Source organism: Centruroides sculpturatus, unplaced genomic scaffold (genome assembly GCF_000671375.1).
Source record: "Centruroides sculpturatus isolate CEXI.00-Female unplaced genomic scaffold, Cexi_2.0 scaffold4, whole genome shotgun sequence".
Taxonomy (NCBI): Eukaryota; Metazoa; Arthropoda; class Arachnida; order Scorpiones; family Buthidae; genus Centruroides; species Centruroides sculpturatus.
Window position 1 is genome coordinate 1,869,076 of NW_019384444.1, and position 23,552 is coordinate 1,892,627.

A 23,552-nucleotide genomic window follows, 5' to 3' on the forward strand; every position below is an offset into this window, starting at 1 on the left:
TTTTTCTGAATTATTTATAAATGAATTAATAAATCTTACAAACGAAATAATTGAGAAAGAAATAAAGCAAAGATAATATTTATTCAAATTATAAAAAGTTTTTAAATACGGAAATAAAGACATCAAGGTCGGAAGAGTTTTGATTCTCTCATCATATTTTAAGGGATATCCTTATTAAAACAGGTAGGAAATTCTGTAGAGGATATGATTGCGGATAACAAGGTCGCTCGTCCGATATATAATTTCGGTTTAAGCTACAAGGAATGTTATCAATGTACAAAATGAAAATTATATGTACAGTACATTAAATGAATAAATTTTATCTCATGATATTAATGCTTAAATTAACGATGAAATTACGATTTAAAAATTCCGCCGAAGCGTTTATTTAATCTCTAGATTAAATCCTAAAAATAAATTTTAAATAATATCTTCTAGTTTCCTTTTTTGAAGCGGGTCGAAGAAGGTGGCTTATAGATTTTTACCGAACGATTTGCTGATACATTTGTCTGATCATTAATCAATTCGTTAATTAAGCGAATAAAAATGGGTTATCGTGTCTGCAGTTCGAACAATTTTCAAAATGTAATGTTAAGATATTCGTCGGAGAAACAATTACTGCATTAGAGCGACAGTGACACCTCCGAATGGTTTCAACAATGACTTGTTGCCATGGGAACGCCGTGATCTAACATCAGTCTCGGGACAATTGAGGTGGGAGGGTGGAGTGAGCATTCCCGCCACACCCTTGCTTTACATAAGCCGAAGACGGACGACTAACTGTAGGAACGTTGACAGCTCTGTTGCACGAGAAAGACATATTGGAATAACTCGAATCTATCTTTCTCGAAACGAAAACGCGTCAATATCCATGAATCTTTCTAACAATGGATAACACTTAATTAATAAATTGCTAGAATGATTAAAGTTAAATAATGACTCGATTATAATATTTTTTAATAAGTTAAAAAATTTAAAATAAATTATTTAAGCATTTATATATCGTAAATGTTTGAGATTAAAATTTTCTTTCTAGTTATCAAAAGTGTGGTGACATCGCAGTCTGACGGATGATGATTGGTCAATGGAGGAGGATGTGACATCATAAGCGAAAAGGAGGCCAATGATTTCTTCAGCAGACGCTCGTTGATTGACAGAACTCAGTTGCTTGTGGTCATTTCTGAGGATTGCCAGGCTGATGTCGGAGCTTATTAAGATTTATAGGTGGGTAAAATTATATTATATTAATACTTATTCTACATCCTGCTTGATTAGTATATGCTCTGTTGTTTTACTTTAAATCTTTCATTTCATAGATAAATTTGATATGATTTTATTTCAGAAAATGCCATTTAAAGGTATACATTTTTATTAGTAAACAACAAAATAATAGAAGATTAAGTATATATAATTTACGATTAAGCTTTCACAAAATTAAAAAAAAAAGAAAAAAAAAATAGGCAGATGTTAATGTAAGCGATACGCTGAATGTCGAAATATATATAGTCCATCTTTCATAAAAACTACCGCATTCATTATCTAGTTGTGGATGTTTCAAGACAATTTCTGTGAATGAATAGCAATTGTTAACGCTTCAATTTTTTATTATTATTTTTTTAATAGTTAAATTTAAATCGCGGTTTAAAATAACATTCTTCTGATTGTCGTTTTATTTATTTATATATATTTTTTCCTTTGTGAACATTTTCCTTACAAATCTAGCATCGACGTCGGTCAATTGTGAAACAATATTTTCTTCTGTTGTGAAGTTATTTTTTCTTATTCGAATTAATGCGGTCGTCTTGTAAACACAGAAGAATTCCCACTTGTAAAAGATACATTTCGGTGATTTTCTCGTGGTTTTCTACAAAATTAGAACGTTGATCTTCGGAGAAACACGGGGATAGAATTCCCAGAAAAGACAAGTTGCATTTTCAAAACATATCGTCTGCGCATGCTGATATTATCTTCACATAAAGCGATAATAATTGATCGTTACTTTGAGGAAGGAATAATTAATTTTATCATCAATTTATTAACAATTATTTTTCGCTTATATTTAAAAAAAATGTTAACTATGTATCAGCTGACTGCCATTTGAAACATTTATTGACGATATCAACACAGTTTCTCGTTGTCCTTCTCAGCTCCTCTGCAGCGGGAAGCGGTAATTGTGCTTTAATTGGACCTCTATTAAGTAACTGTGAGATCGTCATTGGATAGTAAAAGTTTGGTCGAGTTCTATGTGTGAACTCATCGCTATTTATGTGTAGGAATATCGACGATGTTCCATGAAACGTCAATAAATTATTATAATTATTGACTATTAAAGCATTATTTCCGGTTTCGAAATGCAGTCCTTTCGAATTTGAAGTTGAAAATTTATTGATATATAGAGGTTTATTACGGGATTTAATATTCATTACAGGAAATATATAATTTTATTCGAGTGATTAATTAAGATATAGCCCAATTATAAATGATTATATACATTTTATGAATATATTTACTTATTTATCTTTTAAATTTTTATTATAGACAGAAATCTGATATTTGATGACCGTATATTTAACTTGAAACTAAATACGAAGTGATTTTTTTTTTTTCAGATATTAACTCAAATTTAAATAATGTTCGAGTTTAAATTTAATTTAAATTTTAAATTTAACTAATTAGAGGTTGTCTTAATTTCCTTCTCGTCTAGACTGGTAAAAAATAACAATAATAAAACCTAGATCAATCCAGCTGTTCCCATGCACGCTATTTAAATAGACACATGTTGACTTGATTATAACGTAAGACGATCTTCTGGCAGGTGTTCTCTGAACTTAAGTTCTTTCGATGTAAGTAGGTAGAAAAGCAAATTTGATCCTGAAGATGTCAAAACATGAATTTCAGCTACTGGAATCAAGCTAATGATTAAAGTAGAGTTGTTTTGAAAAAGTTTGATAAAAGTTTGATGAGCTAAACCAAACATAATAAAAACTATTTAGTTATTTTTAGTTATAGTTATTGTTATAAATAATTTATTATGAATATATCTTTTTATTAATTTATCTAATTTATCTAATAATTTATTTAGATTTTTTTAAAATAAAGATTTAAAGTTCTAAATTAACTTATAAATATCATTTTTTACTCAAAATTTCATAAAGTATACAGTGTGTTTAGCTTATATAGGCCTATATACGTGTGTGTGTGTAGAAACAACGATTTTTTTTTATTAGTTAATTAATTTAAAACTTTAAATCTTTATTTAAAAATATGTAAATAGATTATTATCGATAAATTTAAAAATATCTCTTTATAATAAGTGATTATTTTTCAAAGATTATATATATACTCTGTACACATTCTCTCACTATTCGCCTCCTGTGAAATTACTTTCACAGCCTCTTTATTACTTTGAACTCATTCAAAAATTTTCAAGGTTAAGTTATGCTGTTTCTTTGCTATTGTTGACAACTTTATTAAAGATTACGCTGGCTTTTTATCTTTATATTTTCTAACTAAATTTTTTGTCATATATTATTTTTATTACATAAAAGAATTAAGCCAGATATCAGACGGTCATTTATTTTCTTCTATAAACTTGCTAATTCAACAGTATCTAATGAACTTCATTTGACCTACAATTTAGAAAAAACTACAAAGATAATTTATAGGCCACGTGCAGTTTATTAAATAGAATTGCATTCATTTTATAATCGATTCTGCAAATGTAAATCTGTTAAGAATTTTTATTGTAAATCAAGTTTTATTAACTTCCTTTAAATCCATTTCTAATGATACCCTCCTAATTATTTTAATATAAAATCTATTAACATGACTCAAGATTTTAGTCTAGCTGCCAGTTATAATATTTACTATTTACTGTATTGAAATTTATAAGGAAATTATTCTAATTTATAGTCTATTACATAATAAAAAAAATAATTGAGTTTATGTTTTAATGTAGTTTTAAAACTAACACTGCAAAAGAAATAACCATAAAATTTTTTCCGCTAAATATAAGATTAAAAATAGATTCAAATAGAAGTTTAAAACATTTTTTAATTTAAAAACTTATCATAACAATAATATACAATTCCGCTCAATAATTTTAATTGGCTTGGTTTAAAAATAGAACAGATAACATTTATTTATAGAACAAATTAAAACAATGTACAATGTTAAACTATACACATTGTTACAATTAAACCAATGTATGGAATAGGAATTATAATATTTTTAACTTTCAGAATTATAAAAATTAATAAATATAATTAACTATATTAATTATTAAAGATCAATAACTATAATAGTTTAATTTAGAAATTAGAAATAATTCAAAATATGTTTATGTAATAATATATTAACCTTAATTTAAAATAATATGTTTAAAATATATAAAGTACTTTTAAAAAATCTAGCAGTTAATTAAAGGAACTGCATCATCAAATTTAATTAAATGCGCGCTATACGAAAACTGTATCAAATACCCACTGTCCTATATTTCGCAAGCAAAAATGGACCCCACAAAAACGGCTGATTCAACAGAAATACAAACATGTGGGCAAACGAAAATATAATAATTATTTTATTTGATAGCACAGCCAAATAATGGTAAATTGATCGTCTAATTTTTAAAACGGCATCGTATTATAAAAACTTATATGTAATTATTAATAATTTTAAAACAGATATGTTAGCTTTTTAAAAGTATTATGTTTAGAGAATTGATGAAGAAGTAAGGAAGTCAATAGTAACAAACGCAATTATTGTGATTACTCGACCGCATTTTGATCAATATATTGGCCTTTATAAAAATCCAAAATAATTTTGATATTAGTTTTTTTCTTAAACAAAAATTTAATGAACACATGAAATAAATTAAACTTCAAATTAATAGGAAAAAATTCTGTAAATAGAAGAAAAAAAGATTTTGTGACTTAAAAAAATATAATTTTGTCTAAAACGTTGGCCATACTTAATTTTAGAAAATGGAATATTTCTTAAAATATTTTCCAAAATTACATTTTTAATGGAAGAAGTTTCCGAAAGATAATGCAAATATTGACTTTTCTTTTATATGTTAAAAATATTGACTTTTAATTAATAAATGTTTAAATTTGCTTTTAGTAAACGAAATTTATAAATAAAATCGCAATTAAACTGTTTATTCTGTATTGTTTTCTTTTATTTTATACATTCGTTAATAAAACCATTTACCATTATTATTGAATGCTTTAATTAAAATTTTATTTTATATTAAAACTTAAATATCAATTGGTAACCGGCGTATTTTAATTCAATTCGATTCTTTATAGATACGAAGATTAAATAAAAGGTTATAAAATAAAAATTCTATCGCTTTTTAGATATAAAGTGCATAATGCTTCTTACATTTAAAGGTAACGCATTAATTAATAAAATAACCATTTTAGTAGTTATTTGATGATGATATTAACCACCAAAAAATGCAGAAACATTAGCTTTTTTTATAATAAATTATAATATGATATAATATAATAAATTTCTTGTAGCAAGTGTTTGAAGATTTGTAATTTGTTGAGTTTCCAGTCCGAAACCTTTTTATTCAATGCTTATTTGAGATGAAACAAAATTCAGATGAATAAATACACATTTTATAAATTTGTGAGACGTTTTAAATACAGTATAAAAATTCTTCTTAAATATTATAAATGCTTTCCTTATTTTGTACGAAAGTTCTTTAACACGGTGAAACACGCTATTGGAATGATGAAGGATTGTAATTTCTGTAAATTTGGAATGATGTGGTTTCAAAGTCATTGCCATAAGGCAACATAATTTGTAAATCAATACTTAATCATAATCCTTTAAGCCAGGTAATCTAAAATGCTTTTAGAGTTCTAAATTTTATACATATGCCCCAATTTGCTGTCTTAAAATGAAAATGACTACCTTCTAGATGTCTTTAGAGATAAAATGTTTTAGGGCCTAGCTTTATGAAGGCAGAAAATCTATATGAGAATTTTTACTTGTTAATACTGTATATATTTTTTATTTTCTTTCGTCAAGATGTTTATCATTTTTTATTAGTTAATGAATTATTATTCATGTTTCCATTATATTCAATGGAATGAAATTATGTAACATAAAATTATTAAGAAAAATTATGAAGTATTAAAATTATAATTAATAAAATTATGAAGTATTTAACTATCACGTGAATAAATGTTTGGTACTGTACATACTTTTAATGATTTCAAGACAGTTGCAATCTTTCAATTTAATATATAATTAATTACGAAGATAGCAGCCAAAACAGAATACGTGTGTATTCTGTAGTCTGTATATTGTACTTATATTATATTTGGCTGTATTCTCTATTCTGTTGTGCATAAGAAGAGTATAGAACTAATTTTTTCGAAATTCTAAAAAATAGCTTAAGTAATGCAAATTATTTTTAAACCTTATTGCCCTATAGGCACTAAGAAATCTTTTTTGCATGATTACCATGGTTTTATCTGATACATAATGTTGAAGTCAGCCGCACAATAATAGATGGATCTGATATATTCGGGTCAACCTCCCCACGAAAATTTGAGTCTGCCCATCCTCTAATCTAGAATTCCAAAACAACAGGATGGTGTTTTTACCTCCTTGACCATCGAACCATCACTCAGATAATGATTTATTTACTTAAAAGTTATTAAATAATTATGCGATAAACAATTAAATTTAATTCCATTATTTTAATTGTATTAAATATTGTTTTTAATGTATTAAAAATGTTTTTCAATATTTTATTTTTTAATTATAGACTAATTTCTACATACCATTTATATGAATAATCATTTAAGTTGCATCGAACATAATTATTTTATTATCTTAATGAATTTAAATGAAAAATACGTGATTAAATCTATAATAAGTTTATGTACAGGTTTAGCTTAGAATTAGTACGAATGCACGAGCCGATCGAATGTTTAGAAACATCTTAAACAAAATATCGTAGATTCGATCACTTAAATTATATCAGCGTAGTTTAAATATTCAGACAAAGAAGGTTTATTAGACTTAAATATGTCCTTGAACTAATTATAAATGAAAATCGAGATTTATGTACTGGATTGCTGGGAATTAGTTTCTTCTATACTTTCTTCTCATGACATTTTGAAATTAATTTTTAATAATAAAAAAGAAATGCAGAAAGAAATTAATTTATTAATTTGAAAATAATTATTGCATTAAAATATTAAATATTTAATAATACTACTTTATTATTTAGAGACTTTACGGGAATTTAAGTTTTAATGCGTATATAAATATTCAATAGCGTGCTTCCTATGGAAAATCAGCCAACTTCTAATTCGTACTCTTGTAACTCCCGTTTTAAAAAGAATAATATAATTAAGTGTAAGGAAATGGGAAATAAAATATTTATCTTAAACTCCTAATTTTTTAAAGTGAAATATATATTACCTCATCTATATTCATCAGTTAAATTGAAATAAACTGTATGTCCTATAACTTAAATAGATAAGAGAAATAAGTGAATAAGGTACGAAAAAACTTTATTTATAGAAAATAGCCTGTAAAAATACCATTTTTTTAAAGTAAACATTTTATATTACGAACTTTTACTGTTTCTAATAATTAATTTATCATTTTATAAGTAAAATGATAAGATAAATTTATTTCCAAATTTATTTATCTTTATAAGTTATACTTTATATGTATATATTATTATAATGATATATACTAAATTTAGTTTATATATAATTTTCTTTTTTATAAATGATCTTTCTCCGACTGTTTTACTTTCAGAGTAAATGCACTTCCTCCCTTTTTAATAAATCAAATTAATTTCAGTCTGTTTAAAGTCAATATTTTATCTAAAAACAGTAAATAGTTAAGTCATTCTGTATAAGAAACGAAATTATTTATTTATTTTTTTCCTATCAAAATAAATTTTTATAAAATCTGAACATGATCATAGCAAATTTAATATAAACATAAAATTATTACTTTAACTTAATAAGTTTTCTCTAGTAGAAAAATATTAAAACATTCTTAAAGATTATTATGTTTTTAATGTTAAGAAGAAAAGAAAAAAATCATTTTAATACTAAACTTACAAGAAATAATTGCATTTTCTAGTGCAATCATTTTTATTTTTCTCTTCTTAGTAATGTCAAATAAAGAAAATAATCATTGAACATTATTCTGTTAAGCTATTATACGTTTATAAATATCATTACTTGTTAGCGTGATGTATCTAATTCTTATCATAAATAATAATCTTTAACATGTGGCGACCTAATATTTGCCAAGTCACAACATATGTAATTCATTGAGAAGTTAAAATTTAAATTTTTTTACAATATTTTTCGTGTCGCTAATGTTTAAACAGCTTCTGATAGTATGACGTTATGCATTAGTAAATATATGATTCCTCCTGTAGTTATTTTTTATATAAATAGTTGAAAAAGTTAGATAATTAAATAGACCTACTTATGATCAGATTGGGATATAATATTTCAGATAAATATATTGTTTACAATTTCTCTTACATGAAATATTTCTAAGAATAATTATAATATATTATAGTAGAATTTATCAATAATAAATAACCAAGATTTAAAAAAATATATATATGTTGCGGAAACAGCAATTTCCTGTTACATTTTGAAAATTGATAAATAATATAATTTCTATAATATTGAGAAATGAAAAGTCTAGATTGAGCACAACTCTTATTCAGTGTAATTTCTTTATGACTAACAAACATGGTCAGTTGTAAATATATAATTAGTTATATTTTTAAAAATGAAAAGAATTTCTCTTTGGTTTATTCGTATCATTATAAACACAGAAAAATACAAGACATAAAAATAAATAAATTTAGATTAAAATAAAGGCGATTATCTGTTTTCTATGTCTATTTTTAGTGTTATTTTCACGTAATCTGTAAGTAAATAGCTTAAAAACAAGTGTCAATGCTTCGAATATAACATAGATTAAATAATTTTAAAAAGTCGATAAATATTTATTTAAACTTTATATAATTTTATTTATAAATTATAATGTTACGAATAAACTTAAATTTGTCTACATTTCAGAATACAGATTAATTTATTTTGCTTATTAATAATATAAACATGGGGAATAATATAAAATTAAAAGTTAATTAAATTTATAAATGTACTTTATTTTTATTACATAAATAAATAAATAGATTTAAAATAATATGTGATATAAAGCCATAAATTATTTTAAACGTATGATATTTATTTCGAGAGTTAAAATATAATATCTAATAGATTAGAATTAGCTTATCTAAAGGAATAATAAATAAATAAAATTTAGTAAGATGGCGCACGAAATGAGATAAATATCGTTTTACTTGTAGTATATACAAAATAACGTTGTAATAATGATCAGATTATGATTTATAACATATCCTATTTTATATTCATAAACTTTTCAAGCTGCTTTTAACACGTGAATGTCTCTTTGTTTAAATTAATAATCCATTTGCTAAAAAAAAGTCGTAGGAAATACTAAAATGTTTTCAGTAGATGAAGTGAAATGGACCAAAACCAATATCACCGGAGAATTACAGGCCAGACTAAAGTAAATGCGAATGCCATTAACTTTTTGGAGCAAAGTATAGATGATCATTCCGTGCACGAACCTAAAACACTTTAAATTTACTTAATATCTATACTAGAATATATTATAATTTGAATAAATGAACTTCATTTACGTATCTGAAATACAAATTTCTAATTATATAATCAAAACAATCGATTTTATAGGAGAAAAAATTGTGACGGGAGATAACGTATTATCGATAACGATAATAACGAAAGTAGCAGAAGTAAATCTCATAAACATCAGCCGGTGGTCTGCGCTTTTACGACTTTTCCACGCTCTTTTGCCCTCTTACGATCATATCTTTAGCTTGTTGATATATTCGTTAAAATCTTGTTTGTGGCCGTCGCTCACTCAACGAATTCTCGTAGTTTGAATTAACTAATTTGTCTCTCGCTGTTTTATTCCTTGGGCAGTATTAGAAACTTATTGACCCAGTTAATTCGACTGTAGTTTTAACGAAGTAAATCATAATTCTTTCCCCCTTAGATTTTAGTTTAGATAGAATCAAAGGTATGAAGCTATTGAATTATTAATCTTCTGAAAGATTGATCATTCGTCATTCTTTTCAAATATTTCCTTTAGGTAAAATTTACAGTTGTCATTGATTGAACGATCTAAAGCAATGCGCGACAGGTGAGCTTTTAAAGAAATGACTGCAGGAGTTTATGAAAGTTCTTACAGAGACATTAAACGAGTAGTTACGTTGACAGAATAAAATAAAGAGGATATCCTTATTCAAATCACTCCGAATATAATTTGAATGCTAAGAACTGTAGGAGTAATTTCAATCATCGTATTTAATGATGATAATTGGATTTTCTTTTTATTCAATTGCTTTCGATGATGAAACGGAACCAAATAATTATTAAACAGTTTAGGAATTTTATCTTTAATGCTATTAGACACTCTCTTCACATTAACTACAGTATGTTAGTTAAATTATACTTACAAATAATATATCTTTCGTTATCTAACCATAATTATTAGCGACGTTCTTTTCTATATTTTTCTCGGCCAATTTTGTAAATTTAAATTGATTGCTTTTACGTGGAAAACGGGGTTTTTACAGTTTATTTAATTTAGTTAACAGGTTGCGATTACCGATTACAAATGGACTCGATGAACAACGAAACGACTAATAACAATGTGAAATTGTTGGGGATCCATCACACACCGGAAATTATCACGCCGTCATTAGCGTCTTTGGATGAACTTCCTCCGACACCCCCTCCCATTGCAACATCTATGACTGGTTCTAAGAGTAGTCTACCACATCCCATCTCATCCATAGATAATTCAAGTTCCGACGAAGCTGCTGAACCAGAACGAAGCGCTTCTCAAAAATCGAACAGAAGCAAGAAAGAAAGGTCATATACATAATATTTTGTAATGTTTTAAATTCTTCCTTAATGTACTAAAAATAAACAGTGCAAAACCATTTTGTTTTATGTTTAGATCGAAGGAGAAGACCGGTACAATTCGTGTATTAAGCGGTTTATACGCTCGAATATTAATCGTAACAGCTGGAATCATAGTAATTACAGAGATTCTGGACAATCCTATTCCTCTTCTCTATTATAATGTAAGTTCCTGTAAAAAGTCTTGCAAAACATAAATTCCGTTATTCTTTTTACTTGATGAAGCGTAACTTGATGAATCTAATTTCCTTGAATCGCAATCTGTAAAAAGAATTTTTTTTATATACATTTACCATTTTTAATCTTTATAAACTTACAAATTCTAGGGATTTCTTTTTTCCTACCTTATCGGTGGAAGTGTAGTATGCTTTTTGACGACTTATATTTGTGTAGCATTTTCTAAATGTCCCACTCTGAATGATGATATCGAATCTGGAGATTTAAAGAAGAAATCTGGAGTATTATTAAAAGATATTAGTATTTATCTCCGAGTTGGAATATTAGGTGCTGTAATTGTAATTTAACTTAGTTTTAAAATATCTTTTAATTGTAATTTGTGTTTGAATTCATTAAAGCTTATTATTTATTTAATTTCAGTGCTGGGACTCGGAATGTTAACATGGATAGGATTAGAAATAGGAACTTATTTTACACCAGTAGAAGAGTTATGCTTGGACGAGCTAAATTTGGCACAGCCGATTTTATTAGGAATATTTACATTTCTACAAATGCATTTTCTTTTCATGAATATTCCGGTAAGCAAGAAACTTTATTTATTTTTTTTATAAATATGTATATTTTTTAAATGGTATAACATTTAATAATTTTTTTTAAATTATACTACTCTGAAATACATTGCTTGAAGACAAAAATTACTCATCTCCCGTTTTTCTTATTATTATGAGACTTTGTATTTCTTTCTAGAAGGAAATAACTAATTTAGAACTGCAAGATAGCCATATCAATTTACTTCCTCTATCGCGTAACATTTGCCCAGCATCTTCATTACTCTCTATTTCATAATTAGACGAGTCATTTCGCCGTCTAGGTCAATTAATGCGGTCTGGTTAAACTCCAATGTAATTCATGCCCCCAGTGTGAAATTCTAAGTTTTACTTGTTAATTATCATAGTTAATTTTTTATCTATTTTTTTAAAATTATTACTGATTTTTTAGAGAGTTCTCAAATCTCTTGGTTGGTTCCGAAATATCGGCCTAATGCATCTGCAAGCTGCTAATCTGGCTGTTTGGATTCGCTTATTTTTATGGGAAACGGCTAAAGAATGGTTAGAACACAGCCACGTGGTTCAAAATGCTACAAATCCAAAAATTCCTGAAGACTTCAATGCGACTATTCACGTTATGAATTCTAATATGCAACACAAAGTATATGGTAAAACAATTAAGCAATTATGAAAGGATTCATAAATATATAGTTGGTTAATTTAGATCTTGATATTTTACAGTGTCGAAGAAATGCTGGTGGGATCCTCAAGAAGACGAGAAAATCGAACAAGTCCTTTACTATAGATATTGTCTTCAGAGTTCTACAATTGGTTCCATATGGGAAAAAGCCATGCCTTACATTTTCCCATTTGTTCTTCAATTCAGTTTAGTTTGCAGTGCCGTTATGTTTCATCTCTGGCAATCGTCTACTTTTGTCGTTCATTATAACATTAACAGCACCCCTAGAAGTATAAGCCCAGATTCAGAAGTAGTCAACAAACAAAACTGCACTGGTCGAAAAGTAGATTGTAGAGGATCGAGTAAAGGATTATTTTTAGGACTTTTAGTGACCGTAGTTGGACTAATAGTTCTTATCCTATTTTTTGTTCTGACCAACAATCAGAAATTGCATCTAGATACGTTATTTGTTGTGTCTTCTGTTCATTGCGGAGTTATGGGCCTTTCCGTTTTAGCTGTATTCTTAGGATTATGCCAGATAAGAAGAATGTGTCCGCGTTCTATACCAGAACCGGATCTTCATTCGGCAATTCAATCATGGGGAACGACAGCTGTCTTTTTATTTGGAGCGTGTGGGATGATCGTGGGCAGTAATCATCTTCACAATACGAAATATTTAGTAGTATTTGTCGATGGAGCTGTTATGATATTTCATTGTTGCATTCAAGCTCTCTTTATGCATATCTTAAATAAGAAATGCTGCAGACCAGGTTGTCCTCACGAGAAATCGAAACCGGGACGACAGACCGTAACTTTCCTGATTTTCAGCAACTTGGTGCTGTGGCTGATGGAATCATTTACTGCTCAGAATCCAGTAGCTGGTCAGTTACAACTTGGTTTTTATGGAACAATACCATGGGGAATTATGTCACGTGGAATTCTTCCTATCGTTATGTGTTACAGGTTTATGTGTTCTGCGACTATGATGGACACATGGAGGAATTCTTACGCTTCTAGTAGATAAAGAAAGATGTACTGACGTCGGAGACTTCTCCACAATAAGCAGTCACATGATTTGGGAATATTTCTCGAACTGATCTTTGGAAAAAGGCAGCATTTTTATACGAATGATGTAACTGTGAACAACGCAGTTTTCCAAATCCATTATTTGGGATATCACGAAATGCTAAGAAAAACTAAAGGTTTTCTTAAGCGAAACCCACAAGACTTTAAGATGTTTATATTTTAGCTACATAAAAATATTTAGTATATGATACATATTTCAAAACACCAAGTTGATATCACTGCCTTTCNATCCAAAATAATTTTGATATTAGTTTTTTTCTTAAACAAAAATTTAATGAACACATGAAATAAATTAAACTTCAAATTAATAGGAAAAAATTCTGTAAATAGAAGAAAAAAAGATTTTGTGACTTAAAAAAATATAATTTTGTCTAAAACGTTGGCCATACTTAATTTTAGAAAATGGAATATTTCTTAAAATATTTTCCAAAATTACATTTTTAATGGAAGAAGTTTCCGAAAGATAATGCAAATATTGACTTTTCTTTTATATGTTAAAAATATTGACTTTTAATTAATAAATGTTTAAATTTGCTTTTAGTAAACGAAATTTATAAATAAAATCGCAATTAAACTGTTTATTCTGTATTGTTTTCTTTTATTTTATACATTCGTTAATAAAACCATTTACCATTATTATTGAATGCTTTAATTAAAATTTTATTTTATATTAAAACTTAAATATCAATTGGTAACCGGCGTATTTTAATTCAATTCGATTCTTTATAGATACGAAGATTAAATAAAAGGTTATAAAATAAAAATTCTATCGCTTTTTAGATATAAAGTGCATAATGCTTCTTACATTTAAAGGTAACGCATTAATTAATAAAATAACCATTTTAGTAGTTATTTGATGATGATATTAACCACCAAAAAATGCAGAAACATTAGCTTTTTTATAATAAATTATAATATGATATAATATAATAAATTTCTTGTAGCAAGTGTTTGAAGATTTGTAATTTGTTGAGTTTCCAGTCCGAAACCTTTTTATTCAATGCTTATTTGAGATGAAACANTCTTTTTATTAATTTATCTAATTTATCTAATAATTTATTTAGATTTTTTTAAAATAAAGATTTAAAGTTCTAAATTAACTTATAAATATCATTTTTTACTCAAAATTTCATAAAGTATACAGTGTGTTTAGCTTATATAGGCCTATATACGTGTGTGTGTGTAGAAACAACGATTTTTTTTTATTAGTTAATTAATTTAAAACTTTAAATCTTTATTTAAAAATATGTAAATAGATTATTATCGATAAATTTAAAAATATCTCTTTATAATAAGTGATTATTTTTCAAAGATTATATATATACTCTGTACACATTCTCTCACTATTCGCCTCCTGTGAAATTACTTTCACAGCCTCTTTATTACTTTGAACTCATTCAAAAATTTTCAAGGTTAAGTTATGCTGTTTCTTTGCTATTGTTGACAACTTTATTAAAGATTACGCTGGCTTTTTATCTTTATATTTTCTAACTAAATTTTTTGTCATATATTATTTTTATTACATAAAAGAATTAAGCCAGATATCAGACGGTCATTTATTTTCTTCTATAAACTTGCTAATTCAACAGTATCTAATGAACTTCNATTAAAGATTACGCTGGCTTTTTATCTTTATATTTTCTAACTAAATTTTTTGTCATATATTATTTTTATTACATAAAAGAATTAAGCCAGATATCAGACGGTCATTTATTTTCTTCTATAAACTTGCTAATTCAACAGTATCTAATGAACTTCATTTGACCTACAATTTAGAAAAAACTACAAAGATAATTTATAGGCCACGTGCAGTTTATTAAATAGAATTGCATTCATTTTATAATCGATTCTGCAAATGTAAATCTGTTAAGAATTTTTATTGTAAATCAAGTTTTATTAACTTCCTTTAAATCCATTTCTAATGATACCCTCCTAATTATTTTAATATAAAATCTATTAACATGACTCAAGATTTTAGTCTAGCTGCCAGTTATAATATTTACTATTTACTGTATTGAAATTTATAAGGAAATTATTCTAATTTATAGTCTATTACATAATAAAAAAAATAATTGAGTTTATGTTTTAATGTAGTTTTAAAACTAACACTGCAAAAGAAATAACCATAAAATTTTTTCCGCTAAATATAAGATTAAAAATAGATTCAAATAGAAGTTTAAAACATTTTTTAATTTAAAAACTTATCATAACAATAATATACAATTCCGCTCAATAATTTTAATTGGCTTGGTTTAAAAATAGAACAGATAACATTTATTTATAGAACAAATTAAAACAATGTACAATGTTAAACTATACACATTGTTACAATTAAACCAATGTATGGAATAGGAATTATAATATTTTTAACTTTCAGAATTATAAAAATTAATAAATATAATTAACTATATTAATTATTAAAGATCAATAACTATAATAGTTTAATTTAGAAATTAGAAATAATTCAAAATATGTTTATGTAATAATATATTAACCTTAATTTAAAATAATATGTTTAAAATATATAAAGTACTTTTAAAAAATCTAGCAGTTAATTAAAGGAACTGCATCATCAAATTTAATTAAATGCGCGCTATACGAAAACTGTATCAAATACCCACTGTCCTATATTTCGCAAGCAAAAATGGACCCCACAAAAACGGCTGATTCAACAGAAATACAAACATGTGGGCAAACGAAAATATAATAATTATTTTATTTGATAGCACAGCCAAATAATGGTAAANAGAATTAGCTTATCTAAAGGAATAATAAATAAATAAAATTTAGTAAGATGGCGCACGAAATGAGATAAATATCGTTTTACTTGTAGTATATACAAAATAACGTTGTAATAATGATCAGATTATGATTTATAACATATCCTATTTTATATTCATAAACTTTTCAAGCTGCTTTTAACACGTGAATGTCTCTTTGTTTAAATTAATAATCCATTTGCTAAAAAAAAGTCGTAGGAAATACTAAAATGTTTTCAGTAGATGAAGTGAAATGGACCAAAACCAATATCACCGGAGAATTACAGGCCAGACTAAAGTAAATGCGAATGCCATTAACTTTTTGGAGCAAAGTATAGATGATCATTCCGTGCACGAACCTAAAACACTTTAAATTTACTTAATATCTATACTAGAATATATTATAATTTGAATAAATGAACTTCATTTACGTATCTGAAATACAAATTTCTAATTATATAATCAAAACAATCGATTTTATAGGAGAAAAAATTGTGACGGGAGATAACGTATTATCGATAACGATAATAACGAAAGTAGCAGAAGTAAATCTCATAAACATCAGCCGGTGGTCTGCGCTTTTACGACTTTTCCACGCTCTTTTGCCCTCTTACGATCATATCTTTAGCTTGTTGATATATTCGTTAAAATCTTGTTTGTGGCCGTCGCTCACTCAACGAATTCTCGTAGTTTGAATTAACTAATTTGTCTCTCGCTGTTTTATTCCTTGGGCAGTATTAGAAACTTATTGACCCAGTTAATTCGACTGTAGTTTTAACGAAGTAAATCATAATTCTTTCCCCCTTAGATTTTAGTTTAGATAGAATCAAAGGTATGAAGCTATTGAATTATTAATCTTCTGAAAGATTGATCATTCGTCATTCTTTTCAAATATTTCCTTTAGGTAAAATTTACAGTTGTCATTGATTGAACGATCTAAAGCAATGCGCGACAGGTGAGCTTTTAAAGAAATGACTGCAGGAGTTTATGAAAGTTCTTACAGAGACATTAAACGAGTAGTTACGTTGACAGAATAAAATAAAGAGGATATCCTTATTCAAATCACTCCGAATATAATTTGAATGCTAAGAACTGTAGGAGTAATTTCAATCATCGTATTTAATGATGATAATTGGATTTTCTTTTTATTCAATTGCTTTCGATGATGAAACGGAACCAAATAATTATTAAACAGTTTAGGAATTTTATCTTTAATGCTATTAGACACTCTCTTCACATTAACTACAGTATGTTAGTTAAATTATACTTACAAATAATATATCTTTCGTTATCTAACCATAATTATTAGCGACGTTCTTTTCTATATTTTTCTCGGCCAATTTTGTAAATTTAAATTGATTGCTTTTACGTGGAAAACGGGGTTTTTACAGTTTATTTAATTTAGTTAACAGGTTGCGATTACCGATTACAAATGGACTCGATGAACAACGAAACGACTAATAACAATGTGAAATTGTTGGGGATCCATCACACACCGGAAATTATCACGCCGTCATTAGCGTCTTTGGATGAACTTCCTCCGACACCCCCTCCCATTGCAACATCTATGACTGGTTCTAAGAGTAGTCTACCACATCCCATCTCATCCATAGATAATTCAAGTTCCGACGAAGCTGCTGAACCAGAACGAAGCGCTTCTCAAAAATCGAACAGAAGCAAGAAAGAAAGGTCATATACATAATATTTTGTAATGTTTTAAATTCTTCCTTAATGTACTAAAAATAAACAGTGCAAAACCATTTTGTTTTATGTTTAGATCGAAGGAGAAGACCGGTACAATTCGTGTATTAAGCGGTTTATACGCTCGAATATTAATCGTAACAGCTGGAATCATAGTAATTACAGAGATTCTGGACAATCCTATTCCTCTTCTCTATTATAATGTAAGTTCCTGTAAAAAGTCTTGCAAAACATAAATTCCGTTATTCTTTTTACTTGATGAAGCGTAACTTGATGAATCTAATTTCCTTGAATCGCAATCTGTAAAAAGAATTTTTTTTATATACATTTACCATTTTTAATCTTTATAAACTTACAAATTCTAGGGATTTCTTTTTTCCTACCTTATCGGTGGAAGTGTAGTATGCTTTTTGACGACTTATATTTGTGTAGCATTTTCTAAATGTCCCACTCTGAATGATGATATCGAATCTGGAGATTTAAAGAAGAAATCTGGAGTATTATTAAAAGATATCAGTATTTATCTCCGAGTTGGAATATTAGGTGCTGTAATTGTAATTTAACTTAGTTTTAAAATATCTTTTAATTGTAATTTGTGTTTGAATTCATTAAAGCTTATTATTTATTTAATTTCAGTGCTGGGACTCGGAATGTTAACATGGATAGGATTAGAAATAGGAACTTATTTTACACCAGTAGAAGAGTTATGCTTGGACGAGCTAAATTTGGCACAGCCGATTTTATTAGGAATATTTACATTTCTACAAATGCATTTTCTTTTCATGAATATTCCGGTAAGCAAGAAACTTTATTTATTTTTTTTATAAATATGTATATTTTTTAAATGGTATAACATTTAATAATTTTTTTTAAATTATACTACTCTGAAATACATTGCTTGAAGACAAAAATTACTCATCTCCCGTTTTTCTTATTATTATGAGACTTTGTATTTCTTTCTAGAAGGAAATAACTAATTTAGAACTGCAAGATAGCCATATCAATTTACTTCCTCTATCGCGTAACATTTGCCCAGCATCTTCATTACTCTCTATTTCATAATTAGACGAGTCATTTCGCCGTCTAGGTCAATTAATGCGGTCTGGTTAAACTCCAATGTAATTCATGCCCCCAGTGTGAAATTCTAAGTTTTACTTGTTAATTATCATAGTTAATTTTTTATCTATTTTTTTAAAATTATTACTGATTTTTTAGAGAGTTCTCAAATCTCTTGGTTGGTTCCGAAATATCGGCCTAATGCATCTGCAAGCTGCTAATCTGGCTGTTTGGATTCGCTTATTTTTATGGGAAACGGCTAAAGAATGGTTAGAACACAGCCACGTGGTTCAAAATGCTACAAATCCAAAAATTCCTGAAGACTTCAATGCGACTATTCACGTTATGAATTCTAATATGCAACACAAAGTATATGGTAAAACAATTAAGCAATTATGAAAGGATTCATAAATATATAGTTGGTTAATTTAGATCTTGATATTTTACAGTGTCGAAGAAATGCTGGTGGGATCCTCAAGAAGACGAGAAAATCGAACAAGTCCTTTACTATAGATATTGTCTTCAGAGTTCTACAATTGGTTCCATATGGGAAAAAGCCATGCCTTACATTTTCCCATTTGTTCTTCAATTCAGTTTAGTTTGCAGTGCCGTTATGTTTCATCTCTGGCAATCGTCTACTTTTGTCGTTCATTATAACATTAACAGCACCCCTAGAAGTATAAGCCCAGATTCAGAAGTAGTCAACAAACAAAACTGCACTGGTCGAAAAGTAGATTGTAGAGGATCGAGTAAAGGATTATTTTTAGGACTTTTAGTGACCGTAGTTGGACTAATAGTTCTTATCCTATTTTTTGTTCTGACCAACAATCAGAAATTGCATCTAGATACGTTATTTGTTGTGTCTTCTGTTCATTGCGGAGTTATGGGCCTTTCCGTTTTAGCTGTATTCTTAGGATTATGCCAGATAAGAAGAATGTGTCCGCGTTCTATACCAGAACCGGATCTTCATTCGGCAATTCAATCATGGGGAACGACAGCTGTCTTTTTATTTGGAGCGTGTGGGATGATCGTGGGCAGTAATCATCTTCACAATACGAAATATTTAGTAGTATTTGTCGATGGAGCTGTTATGATATTTCATTGTTGCATTCAAGCTCTCTTTATGCATATCTTAAATAAGAAATGCTGCAGACCAGGTTGTCCTCACGAGAAATCGAAACCGGGACGACAGACCGTAACTTTCCTGATTTTCAGCAACTTGGTGCTGTGGCTGATGGAATCATTTACTGCTCAGAATCCAGTAGCTGGTCAGTTACAACTTGGTTTTTATGGAACAATACCATGGGGAATTATGTCACGTGGAATTCTTCCTATCGTTATGTGTTACAGGTTTATGTGTTCTGCGACTATGATGGACACATGGAGGAATTCTTACGCTTCTAGTAGATAAAGAAAGATGTACTGACGTCGGAGACTTCTCCACAATAAGCAGTCACATGATTTGGGAATATTTCTCGAACTGATCTTTGGAAAAAGGCAGCATTTTTATACGAATGATGTAACTGTGAACAACGCAGTTTTCCAAATCCATTATTTGGGATATCACGAAATGCTAAGAAAAACTAAAGGTTTTCTTAAGCGAAACCCACAAGACTTTAAGATGTTTATATTTTAGCTACATAAAAATATTTAGTATATGATACATATTTCAAAACACCAAGTTGATATCACTGCCTTTCATTTTTGACAAATTGATGTTTTAAGTGTTTTCTGTTTATAAATTAAAACTAATATAAATATAAATACTGTTCGCGAATTTCAATGATTAAAAACAAAAAACAAAAAAAAGTAGAAAAATGCTTTCAGAATGATTCTTTATCGGATCTAGATTTTGTACATAAATATTTTTATCCTTGCTATTGTATTGTAAAAATACAAGAGTTTGTTTGTGTTTGTGAAGTATATCATTATTTACTTATATACATATAAAATATATATACAAAAGTACAAAATTTAATAAATTAAATCAAATTTATTTTAGAAGTGTTTTCTATTTTTGCTAACAGATGGCAATAGTAATTTTCTGCACAATATGAAAAATCAAAGATCACAAAAGCGCCATCTGCTAGAGAAATATATAAACTTTTTCAATCCAATCCAAAACGTACAAAATTCATATTATTTAATAGTTTTAATAATCTGTATTTATATTATATGATTTACGATAAAAATGTCAGGACAACTTTTTTACAAAGCAACTGTTAAATTTTGCTTCAAATAATAAAAATTAAACTAGACTTTTATATAAATAAAAATTTTGAAGATACACCGTAATAATAAATGTTCAGTTTCTAATGTTAATTATTAAAATAAAATTCTGCATTTTTAGGCCCGTATATAATCTGCACACTTACAATAAATTTAAACCCCATTTACATTTTTTCTTTTTTTACATCAATTACAGAAAAGACAACAAGCTACCATAAAGTATACCCGGATATATCCCAACGCAACAAAACGAAGACTCAAATAAAAAAATTAAATAATAAAATGCACGAATGTATAATTAAATAATCAAAAAAATATACAAAAATTTAAATCCAAAGCATTTAAAGCTAAAAACAGAATGACAAAGTATCAAAAAGTACAAAGTATAAACTTGTACTTATTACAAAGTAGCATTTACCTATTGTTTTTCAATTATTTAATGCCTTTTTGATATTTTTTAGTGATTAGATATAGATTTGCCCTTACAATTTAAAATTTAGACTATTGCTCCTTCTCACTTAAAACCAAAAAACGTGAAATCTCATTGAAGAAATTTGCCGACTTCATTAAATGCATTAATTTTTTTGTATGTCATTTATATTATGATTTGAATTTCGTGCACTATTTTTATTATATATGCACTGGATAACCTTCAAAAATTTTCATAGAAACAACTGAAAATAATCATATAGCGTGGATTTCAATTTTCTTTGACAATTTTTAATCAAGAAAAAAATAGAAATTACTTTGTGATCGATGTAAGAAGGTGACTATAATTAAGTCAGAATATATGCTTTTAATATGAATTTTAACAGAGAAACAAAGATATTCGTTATCTGCCAAAATAATACATTTGGCACATTAGTATGCTAATGACACAGTGTTAGTTGGAATGGCACCAACTTCCTCTGCAAATGGAAGAGGTCCCAATTTTAACCAGATTTAAGGACAAATGAGAACAAGTGCAGTTCCGATAACTGATTTATTTATTATTATTATTTTTATTTTTTAGATAATTTTTAAAATTTATTACATTGACTAATGTTAACGTATTTCATTGTAAATGTTACAGGTTTTCAGGCTGATATCGTATTTCGAAACTTTAAGTGCTAAAAATGATTTTATAATTCTCGCTGAACAAACTACGTATGAACTTTATCGCTTGTTGATTTTGGCAGATTGCTTTCAAAAATCTTTTAATGTTTTAAAGTACACATAAAAAACAGGAATGCTCATAACGCTGCCAAATCAACTAAAAAATATTTTGAAGTGATATAATAAATTTTTTTTATAAATATAAATAAATAAATATATTCACTTCCTACTAACAACATTAACTCATAAGTATAATTATAATTTATAAAAATTACAATAGAAAAATGTTTTTTTTTTTGTTGATGACATTGCATTTTATTAATTTTACTAAATATAAATAAAATTTTCTCTTTATGATAATCATATTTCAAATATAAAATTTAAAATTGTAAAATATTATTAAATGTTTTCAATATTAAATATTAATAAATCAGGAATGAAATTTTAAAAATTAGCATAAACTTCATATTAAATTTGTAAATTTACAAAAGAATTTTCCACATTTTTAATATTATAATTATTGTTTTTTTAACTAAACTGACCTGCGGTGTATATATTTAAAGTATATATATTACATAGTGTAAAGCTAATTGAATTAAGTCGGAAAGTGTTAGTTCTTTCAGCAAACTGCCACACTTCGAACTGGCTTGTCTGTAGAAATGCCTGTCAAGGTGACAACACATCTGATTTCTGGCATCGCCTGCCAGTGCAATGTCTTTCTTATTCCCCTTATATGGCCGGGTATCGTATTGGATTCTGGGTTTATTTCGAGCATGCACTCCTTACAGATATGCTCGGTTTTTCTCTTCGCTAACCATGACGTAACGGAAATAAGAGGATCCATTCTTTACAACAGGGGTTAGGGAACAATTTTACGGCACTTATAGGATCATCCCATTTACTAAATATAAATTAGAAGGTAGCGGTAAATAGAAAATCCAAATATCCTTGTCGAAGCGAGAAGGGGTGATAAAGAGGGATGGAAACCATGGAACGACTAATGCCATCGATGTACTCTTGTCCCCTATATAGCTTCTGTAGAGAGTAAGGTGTATTTCGGAAACATATTCAGTACTTCTTTCTTTCCCCACGGTGGTATCCACAATGGCCTTCTTTGGGATCAAATCTTTGGATAGTCGCAGACTTATTATTATATTTCTATTTATTCTTCGATTTC

At 27.5% G+C, this 23,552-nt stretch overlaps 2 protein-coding genes across 2 annotated transcripts; both read left to right on the forward strand.

The window, feature by feature from the left end:
* Positions 1-1,121: 1,121 nt before the first annotated feature.
* LOC111620313 lies at positions 1,122-13,753 on the forward strand. Its single transcript, XM_023362230.1, has 7 exons — positions 1,122-1,224; positions 10,711-10,994; positions 11,083-11,209; positions 11,372-11,549; positions 11,643-11,800; positions 12,222-12,438; positions 12,512-13,753. Exons 2-7 carry the CDS (start codon positions 10,738-10,740, stop codon positions 13,471-13,473), a joined length of 1,899 nt encoding a protein of 632 aa, XP_023217998.1. The 5' UTR covers positions 1,122-1,224; positions 10,711-10,737; the 3' UTR covers positions 13,474-13,753.
* A 3,079-nt stretch (positions 13,754-16,832) lies between these two features.
* LOC111620314 lies at positions 16,833-21,004 on the forward strand. The gene is made up of 6 exons (XM_023362232.1): positions 16,833-17,983; positions 18,072-18,198; positions 18,361-18,538; positions 18,632-18,789; positions 19,211-19,427; positions 19,501-21,004. The coding sequence occupies exons 1-6, from the start codon at positions 17,727-17,729 to the stop codon at positions 20,460-20,462; spliced, it is 1,899 nt and encodes a 632-aa protein (XP_023218000.1). The 5' UTR covers positions 16,833-17,726; the 3' UTR covers positions 20,463-21,004.
* The last annotated feature ends 2,548 nt before the right edge of the window (positions 21,005-23,552 follow it).